The sequence below is a fragment of the Crocuta crocuta genome, unplaced genomic scaffold (genome assembly GCF_008692635.1).
Source record: "Crocuta crocuta isolate KB4526 unplaced genomic scaffold, BGI_CrCroc_1.0 scaffold282, whole genome shotgun sequence".
Lineage (NCBI taxonomy): Eukaryota > Metazoa > Chordata > Mammalia > Carnivora > Hyaenidae > Crocuta > Crocuta crocuta.
Genome location: NW_027529174.1, coordinates 6,552,923 through 6,578,228, shown reverse-complemented (window position 1 = coordinate 6,578,228; position 25,306 = coordinate 6,552,923). Strand labels below are relative to the sequence as shown.

General features: G+C 39.2%; 1 protein-coding gene across 2 annotated transcripts in view; it reads right to left on the bottom strand.

Annotated features, from left to right (window-relative positions):
* TEC (tec protein tyrosine kinase) overlaps window positions 1-25,306 on the bottom strand; it is a 182,189-nt gene that overhangs the window by 74,433 nt on the left and 82,450 nt on the right. The window contains exons 1-2 of one of the 2 annotated variants that reach the window (XM_077757817.1): window positions 11,668-11,686; window positions 11,385-11,570 (exon numbers count right to left, since the gene is read on the bottom strand). In XM_077757817.1, the coding sequence (XP_077613943.1) occupies window positions 11,385-11,570; window positions 11,668-11,670 (189 nt within the window). In that variant the 5' untranslated portion in view covers window positions 11,671-11,686. Of the gene's footprint in view, window positions 1-11,384; window positions 11,571-11,667; window positions 11,687-25,306 lie in introns of those variants that run through there. The other variant, XM_077757819.1, reaches the window with a different exon arrangement.

The window sequence follows — 25,306 nt, the reverse complement described above, 5'->3', positions numbered from 1 at the left end:
CTTTCCAGCTGTGACACTGTACTCTCCTTTTGGGATTGACTATGAGTGATTAAATTCACATTTAATTGAGTTGCTTGTGAATTTTTTCTGTGAAGAATCATTTCAAGTATTCATGAAATGAACTATTTAACCAAGACCACGTTAAATTTCTTAAGGGTTACCATCTAAGTATAACCCTTTTCAGCCTCTTTCATATAACCATTCACAGAAATATTTTCTTTCTGTAGGTCTCTCTTCCACAAACTCTAACTTACTTGTATGCATAGGACTCCCACCTCACAGGGGGACAGTGAGGAAAAAAGAAACACAAACCAGCAATGTTAAAAGAACTCCCTTCTCAAGGTCTGATACAAAGAGCCAAAGCAGGGAAGGAGGAAGGAAACTGTGTATATAGGTGGTCAGTGAAGTTATGTTTAAGGAAGTCCCCCTTTGCGGTCAGAGCACAATGTGGTTTAACAGACAGCACATTAGCCAGAAAGATAAGACATCTTGGTTCACCTAGTCGAATGGGATGTCAATTCAGAGAACGTGACTGACTTTGCTCCCTAATTTTTTCACTTGTAAACTAAATGGTGGATAAATTTGTTGGTTATCTGCAGATTCACTTTATAGAGATGGGAGCGAGAACAAAGCATTGCAATATGTATGCAAAACACCTGTACTTTTGTGAAATCTAAGCCAACTAAAATTTAACAACAGAAGGAAACCTTGAAATCCCATCTGTGCATCCACTGCATATCACACCCCAAAGCCCAAGGTCAAGTGAAGTCTAAGAGTCCCAGGTACTCCAGAAATACAGAGGTGGGAGCACATGGTGGAACGCAGGGATGAGAACTCCAGCTGCGCAGCACAGCAGATGCAGCATAATAAAGTCTGTCGCTGTGAACCCGGGAAAGTAAAACTACAGCCTAACCAGCCTGTGAGCAGAAGAGCCAGAATCCTGCATCCTTTTTAATTCCGCCATCTCTAGCACAGGATACACACTCACAAAATCGTTCAAATAATGAATAAACTAAAACAAATGATCTGAGTGCCATGTAGCAAATAAAAGTGTATGGACTTATGGCCTCTCTTTTGCCAGGAAACTAATTAATTAATTAACATATTATACAGATTTAATAAATATATATAATACTTTATGATCTATATATCCTATAACTTATAAATATATAATTCTGGATGTAATTTACAAACAATTACATAAAATTTATGCATTCCTCTAAAATGAAAAAAACATGTTACAATCTCATGAGTAGGGAATTATTACTATTCATGTTCCTTTTTGCTGTGGCAAATAAAATTAAGGAATAGCTATACCTATGTGATTACGTGGAATAAAGATAGAATGGAAAAAAGTTTTCTCATACGACTAGGATAATTGGGGAAAGGGGGAATTCCCTTCCCAAGATCTATTAAAAATCACTGGGAGATTTCATTTAAGTCTCTTACTTACTCGTTTAATTTTATTTAACAAACAACTATATTTAGTGCAATTTTTCATTTTAGGTGTTTAGTAATGTGGAAGCATGCAAACATTATAAGCAATTCTCTATGATTAAAAATTTTAAAGGTAGGGGCACCCGGGTGACTCAGTCAGTTAAGCACCCAACTTTGGCTCATGTCATGATCTCACAGCTTGTTGAGTTCAAGCCCCGCGACAGGCTCTGTGCTGACAGCTTGGAGCCTGGAGCTTGCTTCAGATTCTGTGTCTCCCTCTCTGGCCCTCCCCTACTCACATGCTGTCTCTCTCTCCCCTTCCCTCACTCTCTCTCTCAAAAATAAATAACCATAACTTTTTTTTCAAAAGTTAAAAACGTCAATGAGCTTTAGTAATAAGGCTATAACAATGTTTTCAATTATCTGAAGTAGAAATCATCAAACTTTAATATTTTATCTCAGAAGTACAGTATATTCACAAAATCCAAAGGCCAATAATGGCAGGAGTTCTAGGCAGAGAATGAATTGCTGACAGGTGTTTCTCAGCTCCCTTCTGCAGATAATTCTCTACGTGTACTTGACCAGCATCAACCAGTGACTTAGACGTAGCATGTCCTAAACAACCTAGAAACAAATCAAAATGCGGTTTCACTCTCTCAAATTGCTGTATAACTTCTGCCAGTTCAGACTCTGGTAGTTTAAGACAATGTCACATTTTAGTTTGGAGGAGAGGATGGCACCAATGAGTACCAAATAAGAACACAGTTTTGTTTCTAAACCTAAATAATGTACCTCCTAAGAAAAATAAAATAAAACAAAGTTGCAAGAGAAATAACTATCACAATGTCTCTAAAGATCTTTTCGCTCCCTTAAAACTCCATCACCATCGTAATTATTACCACCAAAAACTCTTTTGAGATCCTAATGGGTACAAGGCATTGTGTGATAGGCTTCTCCTTTGCCCCCAAGGAGATTATTATGTAGTTTGTGAGGAAAAAGGCTATAATACTAACAATTATTATTATTATTATAACAGTAATTTTAAAAGGGCAAGGCATTTATAACCTCTGAGGGCCAGGGAGGGAAGGACTAAAGATAAAGGAAAGAGCAAAACTTCAAAGGCAGAGAAGTCAGTAGTATTTTAAGCAAAGGCATTCTAAGACACACTAGCTAGTGCCTAGTCTGTGAACAACAATACTGTACAAGCCTGTAAGTGCTCTCACCTACCTGAGCAACCCAAATACTACATCCTTTCAAGAACTAAGATATTACAATTAGAGGCTAACTCAGGAACATTCAGATCTGAGTTTTGGTCCAGGCTGAGTGAACTTACTGGGCGAACTCAAGCAGATCATTTCCTTACCTTCAGTTCCCACAAGTGAAAAACTGGGGGGCGGAGGGGGGGGGTCATTCTTTAAACACTTCCAGGGGCATATGGGTGGCCCAGTCAGTTGAGCATCCAACTTTGGCTCAGGTCATAATCTCCCAGTTCATGAGTTCCAGCCCTACTTCAGGTGAGCTCAAGTCCCACTCCGGGTGCCACACTCTCTCTTCCTCTCTCACTCTCCCTCTCTCTCTGTACATTGTGGGATTCTATCTCCCTCCCTGTCTCTGTCCCCATCTCCCTCACCCACTCATGCTCGCTCACTCGCTCGCTCTCTCATAAATAAACACATAAATAAATAAATGAAAAATTTAAATGCCTCCCAGCTATAAAATTGTATAATTCTTCTTTATTACCAACAAATCAATTATCCACTTGTGCAGGTAATTATCAGTTATATGAATCCATATAGGTCTAGGGGCACNCATCTTGCCCCCTCTCTGCTTAAGCGTCCAACTCTTGATTTCAGCTCAGGTCATGATCTCAGGGTTATGAGATCAAGCCCCAAGTTGGGCTTCACACTGAAAGTGGGCTTCTCTATCTCCTCCTCCTGCTGCCCCTCCCCCATCTCAAAATTTAACTCTAAGTCTAGAACAGAACTGTTCCACAAATATAGCAAAACCCCTTCCATCCCCATGGTATTTGCACACGCTGCCCCCTCTGTATGGAATGCACACTCCCTGCCCAACACTGCTCCTACTCCAACCCTTGGCCAAGAGGAGTTCTCCAACCCCTCCATCCTCCACCACCCCCTAAAATCTACAGAATCTATACTTTTGCCACGAAAGCTTCCTCCACTTATATAATTCTATCTCTTCTTTAACGGTCCCTCAGGATACATGCTATCATACCTATCTCCACCAACAAACATTTACTAGAAACCACTAATTACAGAAGTAGCTTCAAAGATTTCTAAGAATCCCCAACCCAGTAGTTCATGATGCAACAGAGAAAAATAAAACTCATGTTACGAAAATCATGACGTCAAATATAGTTCTTTAAAAAAGAAACTGCAACAAGTTACACACATTTCCAATTAAGAGAAGTGTCTTTCTCGATAGGCAGATGAGAAAAGAGAGGTGGGGAGAAACACTATATTTATTTCAACTGTAATGCCATTTCCAAACCTTCTGGGGATTGTTCTTTTCATAATTGCCTTCATGGTCTATGGCACAGCCTTTTGAATATATTCAGTGGAAAAACTGCTAAATAAAACTTTGAGGGAAATTTGACTTTTTGATATCACTAAAAATTGCTGAGAGCTTAGTCTTATGAAGAAGACAAACTAAGTAATACCATTTCTGGGCAAAAGTACTGATGTTCCTGATACTCCTCATCTCGTTGTAATACAAATACTCGAGTGAATGAACCACAGCCATCATAGCCAAATTCTTAACAACTATTTAACACGGAAGAATAAAAGTTAAAACTGAAGGTGGGAGGGCATGGAAACCAGAATAAATGATTTGTACTCATCCTAGGGGACCAGGCTACGATAATTTCTTTAGCAGGACAGAGATCCCCCGCTCCTAACGATGATGATGAGAATGAGAGAAAGAGAAGAGACTACAAAGGTTTTTAAATCTGATTTCGTGTTTGTGGACATTCACACACAATCACTGAGTATTCGTATGATAGCTGGCATTTTACAGGCTATAACAAAAAGCAGCATCTCTTCTATACATTTCTTCTCCTCTCACCATGGACATTTAAAAACTTTATGTCTTTAAACCAACAAACTGCAATATTTAACCCAGGATTCCATCCTGGACTTGGCAAGGGGAAGAAGTGGAGAAGCAGCAATGAAGTCATCCATGGCACGATGAATGAATTTGACCATGGACTCTGGATTCGATGACAGTGTTGTATCAGTGTTAAATGTTTTGACCTTGATCATTATACTGTGGTTATAAAAGAGAATGGGCCTACTTCCTAGACAATACACAAAGACCTTTTTAGTGGTAAAAGGGGCAATGTCTACAGCTTTCTCTCAAATGGTTCAGAGAACAACATGCATTTAAAGAGAAAGACAGAAGGACACTTGTGTGGCTCAGTCAGTTAAATGTCTGACTTCAGCTCAGGTCATGATCTCAGAGTCCATGAGTTCAAGCCCCGTGTCAGGCTCTCTGCTGACAGCTCAGAGCCTGGAGCCTGTTTCGGATATTGGGTTGCCTGCTCTCTCTCTCTCTCTGTCCCTCCCTTCCCCTCTCTCGAAAATAAATAAACATTAAAAATAAAATATAAAATATAATAAAATAAAATAAAATAAAAGAGAAAGACAGAGACCAAAATGATAGAGCAAATGAAGCAACCAGAGGCGATTTGTGGATCTGAATGAAGGTTACTGGAGAGTTCCTTGAACTATTCTTCCAACTTTTCTGTAAGTTGAAACTACAGCAAAATAAAAAGTTACCTCCCAAATTTTAGGAATGATATTTCCCACCCTTCTATCTTAAATAGGTTTCTGCTTCCTAGAGGAAAAAAAAAAAACCTGTGAATATTATTAAGTGAAAATAGATTAACTTGGCAAATTAAGGGAGCAAATCGATCATAGGACTTCAGACCTGGATCTGGGTGCTGGAAAGTGACTGATGATGAGAAAGGTCAGATCCAGGACAGTAGAATGAAAAAAAATAGATCTGAATGAAAAGTGGGAGAAGAGACACAAGAAAGGAAACTGAGACACAAGACAAGAAGCTGACACAACCTAATTTCAAAAACAAGGAAACTCAACTGCCAGTAAGAAAACAAGTTTTCATGGGTTAATATAGTTGCGAACTCTCAGAGCAAAACAAACAAACAAATAAAAAAACCTCTATGACACTAACCACTCTTCTGTCTGTGGAGTATTTAGAGCTGTCTTACTTCTTACAAGCTGGTGAACTTCACCTCAAGTCTGATGTAAATGCTTCCAATTGACTTGTAACGGCAACTTTTTTTTCCAGGCTCCATCATCAATTCTCCAGACTCTCAAGGTTCTTTCAAAGACAGGCTTTGAAGAAACAGCCCTGCAATTCATTGGTGTATCACCTTGTACAAGTTTTTAAGCTTTCTAGCCTCGTTCATTTTTTAAGGAGGGGGAACGAATAAGACGCTTGTTTTGAGGAATAAAGGAAAAACGTATGTCAAGTACTCAGCACAGGGCCTGGCCTGTATGTGTACTCAATAACTTGTGTCACTGTTACTACTAATGTGCAGAAAAGAGTGAAGACCATAGTCTTAGAGACCTAGAGGCTTAGAGAAAGGCCTCTTTACCATGTTGGCCCCCGGCTGGCCTCGGGGAACTCAGACTTAGAGAGGGTCCTACTATTCCCGGCACTGATAAAAATAGCTCATTGTGCCTAAACTCTTTGAACAAACAATATGGTTTACGCTGAGCACCTACTTTCCTTCTGGACTCTGGAATTTCGGTACATGCTAAACAAAGGTGCCTATGTAGCCAGCTCCCAATGCGAACCTTGGGTGCTGAGCCTCTAACGTGCTTCACTGGTAGACAACATTTCATTATTGCCACAATTGAGTGGTAGAAGAATTAAGCACACACTTTGAAGACTCCACTGAGAAAAGACTCTTGCAGGCTTGTGCCTGGTTTCCCATAGATTTTCCCCAAGTGCCTTTTCCCTTTACTAATTTAGCTCTGTCTCCTTCCACGGTCAAAATTCATAGCCCTTGGGACGCCTGGGTGGCGCAGTAGGTTAAGCGTCCAACTTCAGCTCAGGTCATGATCTTGCAGTTCGTGGGTTTGAGCCCTATGTCGGGCTCTGTGCTGACAGCTAGCTCAGAACCTGGAGCCTATTTCAGATTCTGTGTCTGTCTCTCTCTCTGACCCTCCCCTGCTTGCTCACTCTCTCTCACTCTCTCTCTCTCAGAAATAAGTAAAACATTTAAAAAAAATTTTTTTTAATTCATAGCCCTAAAGGGGTGCCTGAGTGGCTCAGTCAGTTAAGTGTCAGCTTCAGCTCAGGTCATGATCTCACAGCTCATGAGTTCGAGACCCACATTGGGCTCTGTGCTGACAGCCTGGAGCCTGCTTCAGATCCTGTCCAGGTCTCTCTCTGGTCCTCCTCCACTCACATACACTCTCTCTCTTAAATATAAATAAACATTAAAAAATTATTTTAATCATAGCCATAAAGACAACTATATGCCAAGTACTGTGAATTCTCCTAGTGAACCACCAAACGTGGGGACAGCCTTGGGGACCCCTGACAAAAACCAGTCACCCTACTCTTCGACTTTATAAACTATTTGCCAGTTTCCATACTGGAGCAGTATTACAGACAACAAACCAACCAAATTAGTAGTACCAAAGTCCAATTATAACAAGTTCCTGATTTCTTAGCTAATGATAACTGTAGATTGACATACTACTTGAATTTTTTTGTTATTCCAAATCTCAACATCTAGAGATCTCTCCACACTTTTTCTCACCAGAGACCTTTTTCCTGTTTAAGCTCCAGCCCTGCTCTTCCTTGAGTTCCTTCTCAATTCCACATGGAGCCTCCCCCGTTATGTCAGGGGTCTAACCCATGTGTCATTTAGTTCTGTGACCAGAGAGCAAGATCACTTATGAAAAGCCCAAGGTCTTGGGGCGCCTGGATGGCTTAGTCGGTTAAGCGTCCGACTTTCGCTTAAGTCATGATCTCGCGGTTCGTGGGTTCAGGCCCCGCATCGGGCTCTGTGCTGACTGCCAGCTCAGAGCCTGGAGCCTGTTTCAGAGTCTGTGTCTCCCTCTCTCTCTGACCCTCCCCTGCTCACGCTCTCTCTCTCTCCTAGAAATAAATAAAAATATTAAAAAAAAAAAGAAAAGAAAAGCCCAAGGTCCTATGATTTATGTTATTACGAGTAAGAGCAAACAATATAAATTGCCAGGAAGATCTCTTCTCAGTTCACTAGAATGTTCAGAAATAGGAGCTAACTGAAGGCAGTAAGAACAAGGACAAAGCAAAGAACGGCCCACAGCAGACCCTGAGATCCAACCTTGCCAATATCAGGCTTGGAAGAAACAGCTTGACTGAATTTCTTATTCTAGAACAGAATTTCTTAGCATACTTCAAAAAGTACAATAAACGGTATTTAATAGGAAGAAAAGCTTGCTGGCTTCATGTTGGAGGAGCTGGGGTTCAGAGACCCAGGGGAAGATGGACATCTGAGTCACATTATGATTAACTGAGAGTTTTAATAAAACATTAATGGCCTTTAATTGCCATGAAGACACTAGGAATCATAGCGACTGAATCAATCAATAGCCTACCCACGGTTTTTCTTTTAAAAACAGAATTATGAACCACTAAAATACTCTCTAGGGCTATTTATCCTAACCCCTGAAGGGCCCCTATAGTTTTTCTAATTCACCTCTGGTCTTAGATTTTGATAAAACATATATATCTTAATACCTATTGATTCTTAGTAGTTACCCATGTCACAGCTCTTTTTGGATCAGAGCTTCTAGGACTGGGGAGATGGAAACTAGAATATTTATCCATGGAAAACAGAGAACCGAGGACATTAACCGAAACAGGGAAGAAACACAACAATGGGGCGCTCCCGGGCTTACCTAGAAACCAGAAGGAGAGTTGTTATGCAGGAGCTCGGCCCAGTTTTGTCAGACTTTTATTTGAAAAAATTCAGATTCTCATCTTAAAATCCCTAACTTTTTAATGTGGACAATGATTTATTTTTAACTGTGAGAGGCAAACAAATCTGCAACCACGTTTCAGGCTGAAAGTCCTACATATGCGAGTGAATGTCTGTCCCTGAGAAAAAGAAACCCGGAGACATTAGATGCCCAGCTCATTGCAATGGGGGTTAAAGCAGGACCAGACTGCCACACCAATTAGCAGCTCGGAAAGGAGGTGGACCTGACGCTGAGCGTGTAAAGCTGAATATTTACGTGTTATGACAACCTCCTCATTCTGTCCTTTCTGGTTCCCATGGTGGCTGAGGCTGCTCCCAGGCAAGACAGTGGGCTAGGTTCTGAAATAAAAAGGGTTCCACTGTTCCCTTTATTCCACTGAATCTAAAACAATTAGGGTGCTTTTAAGCTTGTATACTTATCATCTTCAAAGTGACCTAACAACTGCAACATATTTCAATTGTATCAGTCCCTATTTCTGAGGCTTCTGAGGCATGTTTTACCACTTCCACAGTTCTATTTCCGTTCTTTTCTTAGATTTATTGCATTAAATTCAAATTATAACAAATAATTACCATACAGCAAAAATGTGTTGTTTTCCCTTAAAATCTATTTTAGGGGCACCTGGGTGACTCAGTCGGTTAAGTGGTGGGACTCTTGATTTCAGCTCAGGTCATGATCTCACGGTTTGTGGGTTCCAGCCATGTGTCAGTTCTGCACTAAGGGTGCAGGGCCTGCTTAGATTTCTCCCTTTCCCTCTCCCTCTCTCTACCCCTCCTCCACTTACTCTCTCTCTCAAAATAAACTTTTGGGGAACCTGGGTAGCTCAGTCAGTTAAGTGTCCGACTTCGGCTCAGGACACAATCTCACAGTTTGTGGGTTTGAGCCCCGTGTCGGGCTCTGTGCTGACAGCTCAGAGCCTGGAGCCTGTTTCAGATTCTGTGTCTCCCTCTCTGTCTCTACCCCTCCGCTGCTCGTGCTCTGTCTCTTTCTGTCTCAAAAATAAATAAACTATAAAAAAATTTTTTAATAAATTAAATAAATAAACTTTTAAAAAAGTATATTTTAAAAATCTATTTTAGATTTTAAAGTAATTTTCATTTCAGGGCACCTGGGTGACTCAGTTAGGTGACTGACTCTTGATTTGAGCTCAGGTCACGATATCACCATTTATGAGTTTGAGCCCTGCATCAGGCTCTGCTCTGACAGCATGGAGCCTGCTTGGGATTCTTTGTTCCTCTCTCCATGCCCCTCTCCCACTTGCACGTGTGCATGCGTGCATGTTCTCTTTTTCTCAAGATAAATAAATAGGCTTTAAATATAAAATTAAATTAAAATAAAACAATTCTTATTTCTGGTCTTACTTGAAACCCTTTTGGAATTGTAAATTTTCAGATTTAATAAATGAAATATAGCACATATAGCATATATTGCATAACACTCCCAGCAGGGGCCAGACAGCCCCACATAAATGAACATTAATATTTCTGCACACACACATGCAAAAACAAAACAATCACACTGACTAGGACAAATAAAGACTAAAAATAGCTTCATCTCAGGCCAAGTTTTATGACTAAAAGAGTTTTTCAAGTTTGGCTCTTCAGCATTTCAGGGATTTAAGAATGTGGATAAATAATGAACCTGCAGAATTCCACATGTCACAATGACAAGGCACAGCAGAAATTAAGAGAGTTAAGGACAACCAGGAAGAAACAATGCAATGCTCTCTGAATTAGGGGAACAAAACACAGAGACACCAGTGGGAGAAAAAACAACAACAACCAAAAAAATAGTAAATCAATCGATCTAAGAAAGGCACACCAGGTGAAAAAGAAGAATTAAATATGATAAAATAAAACCAAACAACAAGATCACCAACAATCTACTATGACCAACTAGACAACAGCATGTGGTCAACAGGGGTAGCCTAGTTTCTAGCCATTCCTTGAAATCTTTTCTGGTAGAGGAGCATGCCTGGACCGGCCGTGCTACATGACACATTCCCTAGAGGCCAGGAGGGAAATGGTGGGCCAGAGGCAACTATACATTCACTTGCCTCATCTGGTGGTAAACCCAGAGGCTAAAGCAACTGATAAAGCCTCACTATGCCACATCACTGACTAGGTTTTTAGCAAGCCACCTCTCTCTCCTCCCATAAAAGGCACTTTGCGGTAGCTGCTTATCACAAAAAAAAAAAAAGTTGAAGAGTTCCATTTTAGGTCAACTTCAGTAATGTGCTGGATCCACCAAATCACTAGCCAGGTTTAAATAATTTCCACTTAATAACAAAGAACTATTCCTATAAAGCAATGGACAGAGACACAGTGTACATGTGCTGAAGCAGTTTTTGATACATAATACAGTAGTTTATGGGAAGGATCCATCGATGCAATATACTTAATGAATTTCATAAGGATCTAAAATCAATGTGGTGGGGCGCCTGAGTGGCCGGGTGGGTTAGGTATCTCACTCTTGATTTCAGCCCAGGTCACGATCTCACAGTGCGTTGAATCCAGCCCCGCATTAGGCTCCACACGGACAGTGCAGAGCCTGCTTGGGATTCTCCCTCTTTGTCTCTCTCTGCCCTTTCCCTGCACATGGGCTTGCACAAGGTCTATCTCAAAATAAATAAATAAACTTAAAAAAAAACTATAAAGCTAGTGTAGAAATCTGTTTTCTTGTAAGGATTAATTCCATAGGCTGATATAAAATGTATACCAATACACATGAAACCATAATTAAGAGACTTGTGAATCATTTCTCACCATATTCTAAACTTTATGGTTCAGATCCAAATGATAAAAAATTATTCCTTTGACTTCATTAACCTAAAATTTATTCCATACAATTTTGAATGGGGGGAAACAATATTATAAACTATTATCAACGCAGAAAGCAGCAGAATAAATTGTTATTGTCTCCTACCTCTGCTCGACCCTCATAGTAGGTTAACATGGACTTCGTTAGCACAAAAAGTCTCTCTTTGTAGTTTAAGGGCGATGTCTTCTTTTTCTGCTGTGACCTTTTAATAAGAATCTCTTCTAGAATAGTGTTAAAATTCATCTCGGTCTTCTGATCACTCTGTCTCCTGCCATTGAAGATCCCAGTACTCTAAAATGCAAAAACAAACAGTTGAAATAAAAGGTGACATCTTAATTTTCCAAAGGCTATTCTTATTCCAAATTACCAAAATAGCATTTGTCCTCACCATGGCTGGAGCCAGTGAATGTTAGTCTATGCACCTGGACTGAAACTACCAAGAGCACAAAAGCTCAACCACCTCCTCTTCCCCACCCTCCTACCAGCATTTCCTAAGAAAATCTAATCAAGGTTTGCAAAGATGATGATTCACTCCTTTGTACCTCCCCAGCATCCCAAAGGTTTCTGGCACATTCTTCTGCTATCTGATTGCAGAGAAACAAATATCTCAGATGAAAAGTACATTTCATCACATGCACGGATGATTTAGGCTGGTATTTAAATTGCCTCAGGATCCTAGTGTACAAAACAGGTGAGTACATAGATACCTGGTGGATTTGTGAACAAAATGAATTACCACCGTGATGGACAGGAGTCAATCTCAGCTCTGATAAGGATGCAATCCTGATCAAACATCCTAGTTACCACTGCCGTGAAAATGTTCTCCAATGTTTACACCATGATCCATAGTTCTCTTCCCTATGGCTCCTATCTCAACCACAAGAGAAAAGGAAATCTACCTGGTCACCACTAACCTACATCTGGACAAGGTCTTCAGCCCTGTATTTGGATCCCCACACCTAGACACTTAGACAAAGTCTTCTAAAGTTCAACAAAATGTAACTACCTGAAACCCAAAAGTTCTCAGAAAATACATTAAAATTCTTATTTGATAGAAGTTGAATTGACAACAGCCTTTTATTCCCTTCCCTTCACCACACATTTGTAAAAAAAAAAAAAAAAAAGTCATTGCACGTCAAACCACAGAGGCAACGGAGGTCAATGTGAAGAACATACGGTGTTACCTGGCAGCACAGCCAGAGCCTTGACACTGAGTTAGCCACTAGGGGCTGTGACATCTCCACATCCCATATGATGCCTCGGAAGAGCCCCTGCAACTCCCTATTACTTATCTGCAGTCATCCAGTTAGGACCCTCATTTCTTTAAGGTTTACAACAGCTTAACCTCTGTATGTCAGTTCCTTCATTTACAAAATATGGAGATAAATACCCTAAGGTTATTGTGAGGTTTAATGAGATATGGGAAAGAACCTGCTTATTATGAAAACTCCATACAAACGTTTACTATCATTATTTTTTAAATTCCACTGACTTTTTCCTAGCTCAGAGCATTATAATCTGGACCATGACAGCAGCTTTCCAACTGGTCTTTCTTTCCACAGGCTCTTGCCTCACTGTGTTCGAACAACACACCCCTCATTCCCATCAGATCCATCTTCAAAGGCACCACTTTCATTGTGCCATTTTATCCACCAGAAATCCTCAGTGACCCCTCAAAAGCCTTCCTACCACCTGCAAGATAAAGTCAAAATTCCCATATTGACAGCGGACAAACACAACCTGGCTACAACCTAACATCCAATCTTTCCTCCCACTGCTCTTCAAATAGTCCACACCAAGTCAAGACAGTTGGTATGAAAACTCCACTAGCTCAAAACTCAGCTCTTTGATGAAGGCCTTCCTAATGACTCCAGTTAATTAAATGCTTTCTAATTCATGCACCCATGATCTCTGTACCACTCATCATAGTCTTCCATGTTCTATAGCAATTAATGTATAGTTTTTAACTTTCACCTAGAGTTCAAGTTCCTAAGGAAATAGTTCTCAACCTTACGTGTACATTAAAAACACCTAGGGGTGGGGTGCCTGGGTAGCTCATTTGGTTAAGCGTCCAACTCTTAATTTTGGCTTGGGTCATGATCTCATGGTTCATGGGTTCGAGCCCTGAGTCAGGCTCTGTGCTGACAGTGAGAAGCCTGCCTGGGATTCTCTCCCTCCCTCTTTTCCTGACCCTCCCCCTTACTCAAAATAAATAAACATATTTTTTTAAATCCCTAGGGAGATATTTTTGAATGTCCAGGACCCATACCCAAATATTTTTTATTCAGTTGGTCTAAGGTGGGGCCCAGGGCATCATGATTTAACATGCACGTAGATTTAAGAGCCACTATCCTAAAGGAAGAGACTGGGCTCTTACACTAACTATAGCACTCTTGGTGTTTATGGCAGCCTCTCAATAAACAGTTGGGAAATAGACCCAATTAATCCATTAGTTATTCTAAGTTAAGAAGTCAGAGAAAAGCTCTTGCTCCTTTTGCATCTCAGGTGGTCCTCTTTATTCTAAATTAAAATTTTAGTCCCCTCCCCCCACCTCACCCCTCAGAACCAGTTGACATGTCAATACCACTTATTTGGAAATCATCTTTTCATCTTTGTGCAACACATTTTCAATGCAGGGTGAAAATGACAACTTAGAGGAGCCTGAGTGGCTCAGTCAGTTAAGTGTCCAACTCTTGATTTTGGCTCAGGTCATGATCTCACAGTTTATGAGACTGAGCCCCCAAGTTGGGCCCTGCACTGACAGCATGGAGCCTACTTGAGATTATCTCTCTCCCTTTCTCTCCCTCTGCCCCTCTCCCAGCCATTCACGCACATACGTGTGCTCTCTCTCTCTCTCAAAATAAATAAATAAATAAACGTTAAAAACAAAGAAAATGACAACTCAAAGAATGGACTATATGAAAAAAGCAACCTATGCCCTGGAAAACAGGCCATATGCAAATATGTAGTTCCCAGGCTAGTGAATATCATAGTTACCAAATGTAAGATAGATTTTTGGAAGGCCCAGGAGGATAAACAGGGTGTGGCTCATCTGTAGAAACAAAACATCTCAACATGGTGAATAGTAGAAAATATATTAGGTTAAATGCATTTTATAGGATTTATAAGGGAAATGTTTTATTTTTTATTTTAAAAAAAAATTTTTAACCTTTATTTACTTTTGAGGGAGACAGAGACAGAGAGTGAGCTGGAGAGAGGCAGAGAGAGAGGTATACAGAATCTGAAGCAGGCTCCAGACTCTGAGCTGTCAGCACAGAGACTGACACAGGACTGGAACTCACAAACTGCACGATCATGACCTGAGCCAAAGTCAGCACTTAACCTACTAAGCTACCCAGGTGCCCCAGAGAGAGTTTTAGAGATTTATATGATTTATAGGCAATATTAATAGTCTTACACAGAAACATACCGTTTGAGTTGAAATAAATGTTAGCCATCATCTATCTCATTCATTTTACAAATTAAGAAGCTGAGGTTCAGAAAAGTTTAGTGACTTGCCCCAAGTCACACAAGCCAAGATGAGAAGAAGTCTCCTGGCTCCATGGGAAGGGCTCGCTCCACCATATTTCATACCATACAATTAAAAGTCCTCGTTGTTTTCATAATCCGTTGGTGAATGGGAAATACAATTAAAAGTCCTCGTTGTTTTCATAATCCGTTGATGAATGGGAAGCCAAAGAAAACTACCCAAGTGCCACAGAGAGTCAAACAAAGGAAAACCCTCCTCATGTAGACTTCCAGCTGAAGACAGAGGGTTGCATGTATACATGAGCATTAGCTAATCACATTAAATTAGTCCTTTGTGTNAAAGTTTAGTGACTTGCCCCAAGTCACACAAGCCAAGATGAGAAGAAGTCTCCTGGCTCCATGGGAAGGGCTCGCTCCACCATATTTCATACCATACAATTAAAAGTCCTCGTTGTTTTCATAATCCGTTGGTGAATGGGAAATACAATTAAAAGTCCTCGTTGTTTTCATAATCCGTTGATGAATGGGAAGCCAAAGAAAACTACCCAAGTGCCACAGAGAGTCAAACAAAGGAAAACCCTCCTCATGTAGACTTCCAGCTGAAGACAGAAGGTTGCATGTACACATGAGCTAATCACATTAAATTAGTCCTTTGTGTTTGTTGTTGTTGTTGTTATTAAGGAATTAACTCCCATGGAAATAGAAAACGGGACAGGAGATATCAATTTGGGGAACTGAAAAGAAAATAAACCTGTGGTAGTTCCCGCTGGAAGGAAGCCCAGAAGCAACACAACTCATGTTGTAAAACCTCCAAATAACTCAAGAATCAGCAGACCGTGAAATCTCTATAAGTGGTGATGAAGACTTCAAAGGACTGTTTGAAGGTCTGTATAAGAAACAGGTTCCCCATCCCTTCTCCCACACCACACAGTTAGGTGACTAATCCTTGCAACCTTGAGAAAACTGGAGGTTTCCATACTGACAGAAACTACAAGCAGACGAGGCTAGGGGTACCATCCTGCAAAGGAGGCCTTAAATGCAACTGTGCAAGCATACATACTCAATGTTGAGACCACTCAACATTTCTTCTTCTCCCACTGACTCCACAATACTGGATAAGGACTGGACTAAGAGAAAAGACCTACAGATACAGACACAGGAGAGTTCCTATGGCCCAGAAATGGCCTGGCCAGACCACTCTATAGGAAAACCCACAGTCAGCAAGTTCCACTCATAAGCACAAAACTTCCAACTGCATTTTAGTGCCCCATTCATGAATGAAAGAAAGCCAAGAACCACCAAACAACTAAGGAAAGGTTCTAATATGAATTCAAGGTCAAACAACAAATGGAGCAACTTGGAGGAAACAGACTCTGCAAAAAAAGAAAATACTTTTTTAAAAAGGTAATAAAATCAGAGTTAAGGGAAGATACTGCATGCATGAAACGAGGTCAGGATACAGCCAGAATAAAGAACAGAAAACCAAAAAAGAAGAGAATTGGAAAAAATAAGAAGAAAAAAGCTCAATAGAAGTAGAATATAAAGCTGAGGAAATCTTGCAGGAAATAAAACAAAAAGCCAACAGTTAAAAATTGGAGAGGTAACAATACACTCCTGAAATCATTGTTGCACCATATCCTAACTAACTTGGATGTAAATTTTAAAATAAATAAATTATTTTTAAAAATCTCCCAACAACAACAAAAAAAATTAGAAGAGTAATATAATAAAATTAGAGGACCCATCCACAAAGCTCAGAATCTGAAAAAAAAAAAAAAAAGGACTTCCAGAAGAAGAAGGAAAGAAAACAGTGAGAAACCAATCAAAGAAGAAATTTAGGAAAATTTCCCCACATAGGAGGTTATTTTCAGATTGAAACAGAATCAAATCATTGAACACCTCATAAAATTTCAAAATCATGGAGAGAAACAGAAGATTCAACAAACTTAAAACTAGTTTCCTGCAAAGACTCAAACTTCAGAATGGCAATCATCAAGGCAATACTGGAAGCTAGAAGATAATGTGGAAAAATTCCACAAGAAATTGATTTCTAATCTAAAATGTCATCCTCAGCCAAACTATCAATACAGTCATAGAAGAAGAAAGACACTTTCCAAACATGCAAGGCTTTAAAAATCGTATCTCTTATTCATCCTTCTCAAAATACATTTGAGGATAAAAAGTAAACCACAAAATATATGGAATCCAGGAAACAAGGATTCCAACACAAAAGGTAAGGAGAATCCCCTCGATTATGGTGAAGGGAAATCCTAAAATGACATTGACCTACAGACAACAGAGCAACTGGGCCAAACTAGATCAAGTTAGAAGGTTCTTGGAAACCTTCTTGATCAATTAATTTATAATAAGGAATCCAAGAATATACAATGGGGAAAGGACAGTCTCTTCAATAAATGGTGGTGGGAAAGCTGGACAGCCAAATTGGAAAGAATAAAATTAGACCACTGTCTTATACCATACACAAAAATTAATTCAAAATGGATAAAAGACTTGAACATAAAACCTGAAACCATAAAACCCCTAGAAGACAACATAGGCCCTGATTTCCCTGACAAAGGACTTGGCGATGATATTTTGGATATGATGCTGCAAGCAGAGGCAACAAAAGCAAAAATAAATAAACAAGGCTACATCAAACTAAAAAGCTTCTGCACAGCAAAGGAAACCATCAACAAAAAGAAAAGGCAACCTACTGAATGGGAGAAGATATTTGCAAATCCTAATTCCAATAAGGGTTAATATCTAAAGCATATAAAGAACTCATACAAATCAATAGAAAAAAATTGATTTTAAAAAGTGGGCATAAGACCTGACTAGACATTTTTACAGAGAAGACATACAGACAGACATGAGGTAAATGAGAAAGTGGTACTCAGCATCAGGGAAATGCAAATCAAAAACACAATGAAATATCACCTCACACCTCACACCAGCTAGAATGGCATTATCAAACAAAAAAACAGAAACAAAAAAAAGTAGAACTAGCAAGTATTGGTAAGAATGTGGAAAACGGAAACCTTTGTGCCCTGTTGGCAGGAATGTGATTTGTTGTCGCCAAGTATGGAAAACAAAATGGAGACCCCTCTAAAAATTAAACAGAACCACCATATGATACAGCAATTTCATTTCTGGGTGTTTATCTAAAGAAAACAATAACACTAACCAAGAAGATATATGCACCCTATGTTCACTGCACACTGTCTACAATAACTAAGACACTGAAGCAACCTAAGTGTTCATCGAATGAATTGTACAGTGGAATACTGCCCAGCCATAAAAAGGAATGAAATCTTGCCATTTGCAACAACATGGGTGGACCAAAAAGAGCATTATGCCAAGTGAAATTAAGTCAGAAAGAGAAAGATAAATATCATATGATCTCTTTTGTATGTAACCTACTAAAACACACACACACACACACACACACACACACCTCGTAGATACAGAGAACAGATTGGGGATGGGTGTGGGCAAAATAAGCGAAGCAAACAAAAGGTATGAAGTTCCAGTTATAAAATAAACAAGTCCTGGGATGATATGCACAGCAGGATGACTATGGTTAATAATACCATATTACATATTTGAAAACTGCTAAGAGAATAGATCTTAAAAGTTCTCATCACAAGAAAAAAACCTGTAACTATATATAGTGATGGATGTTAACTAGACTTATTATGGTGATCATTTTGCAGTGTACACAAATATTAAATCATTATGTGCTACAAGTGAAACTAATACAATGTTATATCCTCATTATAGTTCTATTAAAATTTCTTTTAATTTTTTTAACATTTGAGAGCGAGAGAGAGAGAGAGAGAGAGAGGCAGAAAGGCAGAAAGAGAGGGAGAAAGAGAATGCCAAACAAGCTCTGCACCATCAGCAAAGGGCTCAGTGTAGGGCTCAAAACCACGAACCTCAAGACCATGATCTGAGCCGAAATCAAGAGTCAGCTGTTCAACCTACCAAGCCACCCAGAAGCCCCTATTTGAATTTTAAATAAGGTTTTTTTTTTTAAGTTAGGAAAACTTGGGGCACCTGGGTAGCTCAGTTGGTGAAGCATCTGACTTCAGCTCAGGTCATGATCTCACAGTTCATTGGTTCAAGCCCCGCATCGGGCTCCACGCTGGCAGTGCAGAGCCTACTTGGGATCCTCTCTGCCTTTCTCCCACTTGTGTTCTCTATCCCCAAATGATTACAACTTAAATAAATAAATAAAGTTGGGAAAACGTAACACATTAGTCTTTGGACACCAACATTCTGAAGCAGGTGACAATGGACACTGTCCCTGTTTTACAAATGAGAAACCCAAACCACTAAGAAGTTTCATGCTCTGTCCAGTGCTGCCAATCTGAGCACCAAACTAATGGCTCTCAATTTCCTGATATGGTAATTTTAGCCAAAAAACCTTATAACCTTTTTCATCATAAAAGGTGCTGCCTGGAGAAAAAGGAATATTTTTTATTTAAGTAAGAAGCTACTAGGGCTGTCTATCCTACTCTGTATAACTTTTCATAATATTTTTAATCAAAGGAACAGAAGTGCTAATCCAGAAGGGTAAATCAGAGACAGGTGAAAACAAAGGTGACTATGATTTATCAAATGATAGGATAATAAAAGGTGCAGTAAACAAGAAACAAACAGCCTAGTTATCAGAGTAGGGAGAGGATGAACTCCTCACAGAAAGGAGCAAAGAGTAACTTTAGGTTGTTGAAATTCTCATCTTATTAGGCTGAATCATATGGAATTGCCAACATCCAGCCATATCTTATCTACAAAATATATAATTCAATCTAATACTGGATAATGCTCTAAGATTAGTAGAGTTTTAACTTCCTCGGTTTCAGAACTTCTACATCCAGAACATACTGCCTATTACACATCTCATCATAGGTTCATGACAAAGTTAGTGTCTGTCTGCGATTTTGAAAAATCGAGCATGAATAAACATCAGACTGACATTTATCGGAGAAGTCAAATGTCATGCACCTGGCACAGTATCTATAGATTATTTTTCAGTTCAAAAGCACCTAAAATGGATAGCTATTATATAACAAGTGTACCCACATTCTCTTCTGCAATGTATACTCTCAGAAAAATCCCAATTTCTTTTGTAAAGGGAGAATTAAGTAGCAGAAATACAAACAGAATTTTAAAAGCATGTCAGGATGACTTCAATCAGAATAAAGAGTGCATTCTAGGCTCCCCATTTAACATCACGAATTGGAGCTATTCCAACCTTTAGGCAGCATTTTTGCTCTCAGAAGGAAGTTACACTGTAGCCCTCTGTTTTCCTTAATTATTAAGGCACTGAGATATTTTCTTAAAATCTTACCTATTCTTCTTTTCAGCCAGGTGATATATCGTAGGCTACAAAGTTTGAGTACTTTTCTGCTGGCCTATTGAAGCTGGACCAATGAGGAATCCAACCAGCAAGTTATCTGATAAAGCCATAATCATTTACTACTAATAATATCGCAAGTAAGATAAAAGAAGACTTCCTGGGTCAAAGGGCAAGTTACAGAGGCCAGCTGACCTGCCTCATCTCTCCTGGTCATGTACGCCCTATCCGCCCTACCCGAGCCCACTGCCATATGATAGATGATTAAGGAACTGGATTGAGGACAAGGGAACCTAAAAGTAGACTGAGCAGTGCTGCACGAAGGACACTTGTTTCTGTTTGTCCATAGAATACAGGTACATGCACTGATTTAACATGTACTCTTTAAGACAGATTTGGATGTCACACTGCAAGACCCCGTGTGGTCTTTGGCTGTGATTGGGGGTGGGGGTCTCCCCACTGGCTAAAAAGAAAGAGAGAGAGAGATAAAGAAATGAATGGAGAAAGAAGTTTTGAGAAAAGCAACCAACTATACGTACTGACAAATAAAATTAGCATCCAGGAGATTCATAATGACATTCATAGTTCAGTGGTTCTAGAGAGAAGTAAAAACTGTTGGAACATGAAAATATTCATTAATCAACTGATCACATAGGCCTCAACCAAATATTCCTTCCACATTACTGGGTTCTGCTTCTTTGCTGGTCATTCACTCTCGCTGAATGAGGGGATGCAACAGTAAATAATATCAAATATTCAAGAGAGGAGGGGCTTCAGGAAGTCAGTAATGAGAGTGATGTTGGAGAATTGCTTCAATCATACTCAATGCCACTGGTAAATGAGGACCTTGCAGTTTGTAAAAATGATAAAATAACACAACAGAAGTATCAAAACATGATTTACAGCTAAAATGCTAAGATACACTGTGGCTGACTGCTTTTTGCTTCCTCCCTGCCCCCTTACCTGCCCCCATCCATCCATTCTATCCTTCCTCCTGGACATATAAGCTAGAGATATTTCCCAGCCTTTGTCTTTAGTTGGTGCAGCCATCTAAGTTAAAGCCAAAGGGATGTGTGCACAAGTAATATGTGGAGCATTTTCAAATTAAAGACAAGCTACTTTCCCTGGATTTGGGGCATTTTCCACCTTCCTACCAGCTAGAAAGGCCACATAACAGACTCAACTTTCTTTATGCATTCAAAGCATCACGATGGTCCCTGAATGACTTCATGGAACAGAGCTGCCCCACCAACCTAGACTCACTAACCTACCTTGTGAGACGGAAATATGCTTCTGTTTTTATTTTAGACACTTCATATAATGGTTTCTCTGTTATAGTGGTTTAACCTTTATCCTACCAAACAGATACACCTTTGTAGAAACTGATAAAGCTTTCTAAAGCTTTTTTTTTGGGGGGGGGGAATACTTCTTTAGAACTGTGCTGACAAATTCAAATATAAAGTAAAGGCAGTCAAATTTTTTGCCGTGCATTTTCATCAGAAAAATTATCTCAAGACAACAACTAATATTTGGTTCATACTTTAAGAGTTAGCAATTATAATCTAAATGGTACCACATATGCGATAGAATAAACATGTTTTCACTTTATTTTTCAGGGAAAAGTTAGAATCATAACAGGTTTGTTTTTTTTTTCCTGTCACCACTTACTATGAAATTTAAGTGATAATATTCTGGCACTAATTCTCCTCCCATGAGAGATGTGCTGATATCCAACAAGTATTTCCCTTTCTGCTTCTTGCTCCTTCAGAGGGAAATAATAACAAGACATGAATAACAAGTTTCTTAAGTAGGTAAATGATTTCTCATCTTTTTCTAGGAGAAAACATGAGAATTTTTTTTAAGTAATTTGGAAATTATATATAAAATAATCAAATACCAATATATGTTCCTTGGCCACAGTATTCTAAATTGTTTTTAATATGAAGCATTCATCTATGTCCACATATTCTTTTCTTATTGTTTTTAAGATAGACATAAAGAATACAAGTCATCATTGCATTCATTTTTTTTTTTTTTTTTACAGACTGAGAAAATTTCTTCAACAAAAAGTTTTAAGAACAGAAACAAAGAGAGATAAAGGAGGACCCAATAGATTTTTAAAGTCTTGGGACACCTCGGGGGCTCAGTCAGTTAAGCATCTGACATTAGCTCAGGTCATGATATCAGAATTTGTGAGTTTAAGCCCCATGTCAGGCTCTGTGCTGACAGCTCAGAGCCTGAAGTTTGCTTTGGATTCTGCTGTTCCCTCTCTCTCTGCCTCTCCCATGCTCACACTCTGTCTTTGTTTCTCTCTGTCTTGCTCTCAAAAATAAAATAAAATAACTTTTTTAAGTCTTAGGAGGTGTCTTAACTAGTTGAAATGTAAGACATAACTGTGCCAATGGTGACATTAAGGTTTGCTGGTAAAATCTCTTTGACCATACTAAGATTTGATAATATTAAGATAGTATTAGTTTTGCAGTTCTTTGGAGTGTAATAATGGTATTGTGATTATATTTTTAAGAGTTCTTATCTTTAAGAGATACATACTAAAAACCATACAGATAAAATAATGTCTGTGATTTTCTTCATAACTGGTAAGGGGAATACAAGGGTTTAAATAAAATAAAATTATTCATAAGTTGATTACTACTGAAGCTGAGTGAGGTATACAAGTGTTCATTATACTATCCTATTTTTTGTGTTTGAAATTTTCCGTAATAAAAAGTTTTTTTTAATGTTCATTTATTTTTGAGAGAGACACAGAGTGTGAGCAGGGGTGGGGCAGAGAGACAGAGGGAAACACAGAATCTGAAGCAGGCTCCAGGCTCTAAGCTGTCAGCACAGAGTCTGAAGCGGGGCTTGAACTCACGAACTGTGAGATCATGACCTGAGCTTAACCGACTGAGCCACCCAGGTGCCCCAATAAAAAGTTTTTAAAATATGCTTAAAGAAATAGCACAGTTTTCCAATACTTTGCAACTAGAAAGAGAAGAGAAAAATACAAAAAGGGGAAGAGAAGGGCAGAAGGGGAAAAAAATAAGAACCAAAGCAAATAGAAGTAGAAAAAAGTGGGTAGGCTCTTCTTCTTCCTCAAGGATGTTACCCCCACCTAGCTCATCACAAAAGCTCTTCCAATGATTCCAATGAGTCCTTGAGTCAGTAGAGCCTCATGATAACATAATGTGATACCATTTCTTCTCTGAAAAACAGGTATATGTGATCTCCAGCAACCAAACATAAAACCACAGTCTGGGAAACATTTATCCTTGTTATAACTCCTTTCTCTTCTCTATTTCCTTTCCTTTCCCCTATTCAAATTTCATTGAAGCAGAAGTTAGCTTTTCAAGTCTACAGCATTAGAGGAAAATCCTGTACAGATTAATGAAGTACCAAAGCACAGTGGGCAGTCAGAGGAGTAGACTCAGCCTTTTTAGAAAAGAATCATTTAGAAACAACAGTTTCACAACTGAAACTACAGAGCACACTGAAACAAGAAGGCAAATTTGGTTTTTTTGTTTGTTTGTTTGTTTTTTAATGTTTTATTTATTTCTAGGAGAGAGAGAGAGAGAGACAGCGTGAGCAGGGGAGGGTCAGAGAGAGAGGGAGTCACAGACTGAAACAGGCTCCAGGCTCTGAGCTGGCAGTCAGCACAGAGCCCGACGCGGGGCTCGAACCCACGAACCGCGAGATCATGACCTAAGCGAAAGTCGGACGCTTAACTGACTAAGCCACCCAGGCGCCCCACAAGAAGGCAAATTTGACCATAGAAGTATATACCCGTACTTCTAACGCTCATGAGGCTCAGTTAGTGAAGAATTTCCAAAACTGAAATTCCCGTTGTTATATACCTACCTCTACAAGGGAAAAAAATAAACTAATAAAAATACTAATTTCAAATTACTTGTAGCAAATAAAAATTGTAAACTACATGTAAAAATTATCATGAATATAATCCATGTTCCAAATATTGTTTGGAAAATGTTCAATGACCTTCTTCATATGTCCTACCTCTAATGAAGTAAATTGATAATATGCTTTCCTATTCTTTATCCAACATTCTTCTTGTCTGGTCCATTTATGATATGCAATGCTGCTATTTTACAAATAAATACAAATTCATTGACATTCCTCCCATTGTGAGTCAGGGTCCACATCTCCTCCCCTTAAATCTGAATGGGACTTTGACTCCTTTGACAATTAAGGATGGCAGAAAAGATACAATACTATCTCTGAGGCTAGGCCAGAAAAGGCCCAGTAGTGCCTATCTGGCTCTTTCGCACTTTTCACTCTGGACAATCTCGCTTAGAAACTGGCCACCATATTGAGAGAAGCCCCTGCCGAATGAAGAAGCCATATACAGGTATTCTAGTGCAGAATCCCCACTGAGCCCAGCCTTCAAATTGTCCTAGCCCAGGAGCCAAACAAATGAGTGACAGAACTCTCAGATGATTCTAGCTCCAAGCTGTCCAAGTCATTCCCAGGTATCAAGCTTTATAAGAAAAGAGATATTGTGGAGTACATACTAGACATTCCCACCACGCACTGTCCAATTCTTAACCTACAGAATCCATACATGTGATGAAATGGTTCTTGTTATGTGTCTGTACATTTAAGGTGGTTTGTTATATACCAACAGATAACTGGGACAAAAAACATACTATATCATTCTTGACCACCCCATTTTCATTTCATTCATCTCTAATCTCTGTCAACCTTCTTCTTCCCTTCAATGTTTCCTCTTCTGCACTCATCCATCTTTTCACCATTTTCAGTTCATGAGCTAATTTGTCCACAGGAACAGCTTCAGACATTCATGTAACAATGCACTCTGACATTTATTGCATAGCCATAATGTATGAGGAACTGTGTACCACAAAGATGAACAAGATATGGTCTTTGCTCTAGGGAGGCATGGGAACAAGTAACTTAAAAATAAAGAGCCACAATATAATCTAGTAAAGGCTATAAAAGTGGTATGGGCAAAGTGCTTTGGACCACTAGTAGCCTCCAGAAAGTGTTAATATGTGACCACTAAAAGAGGAAATAATTACCTCTCTTCAAAGTGTCGTGGACTATCTCAGTGATGAAATGACATATGAATGGGGTTTTGACAGATGGCTGGAGATACAGCAACACATTTATAAAAGTTGATATTAACATTCTGGTCTTTATAACG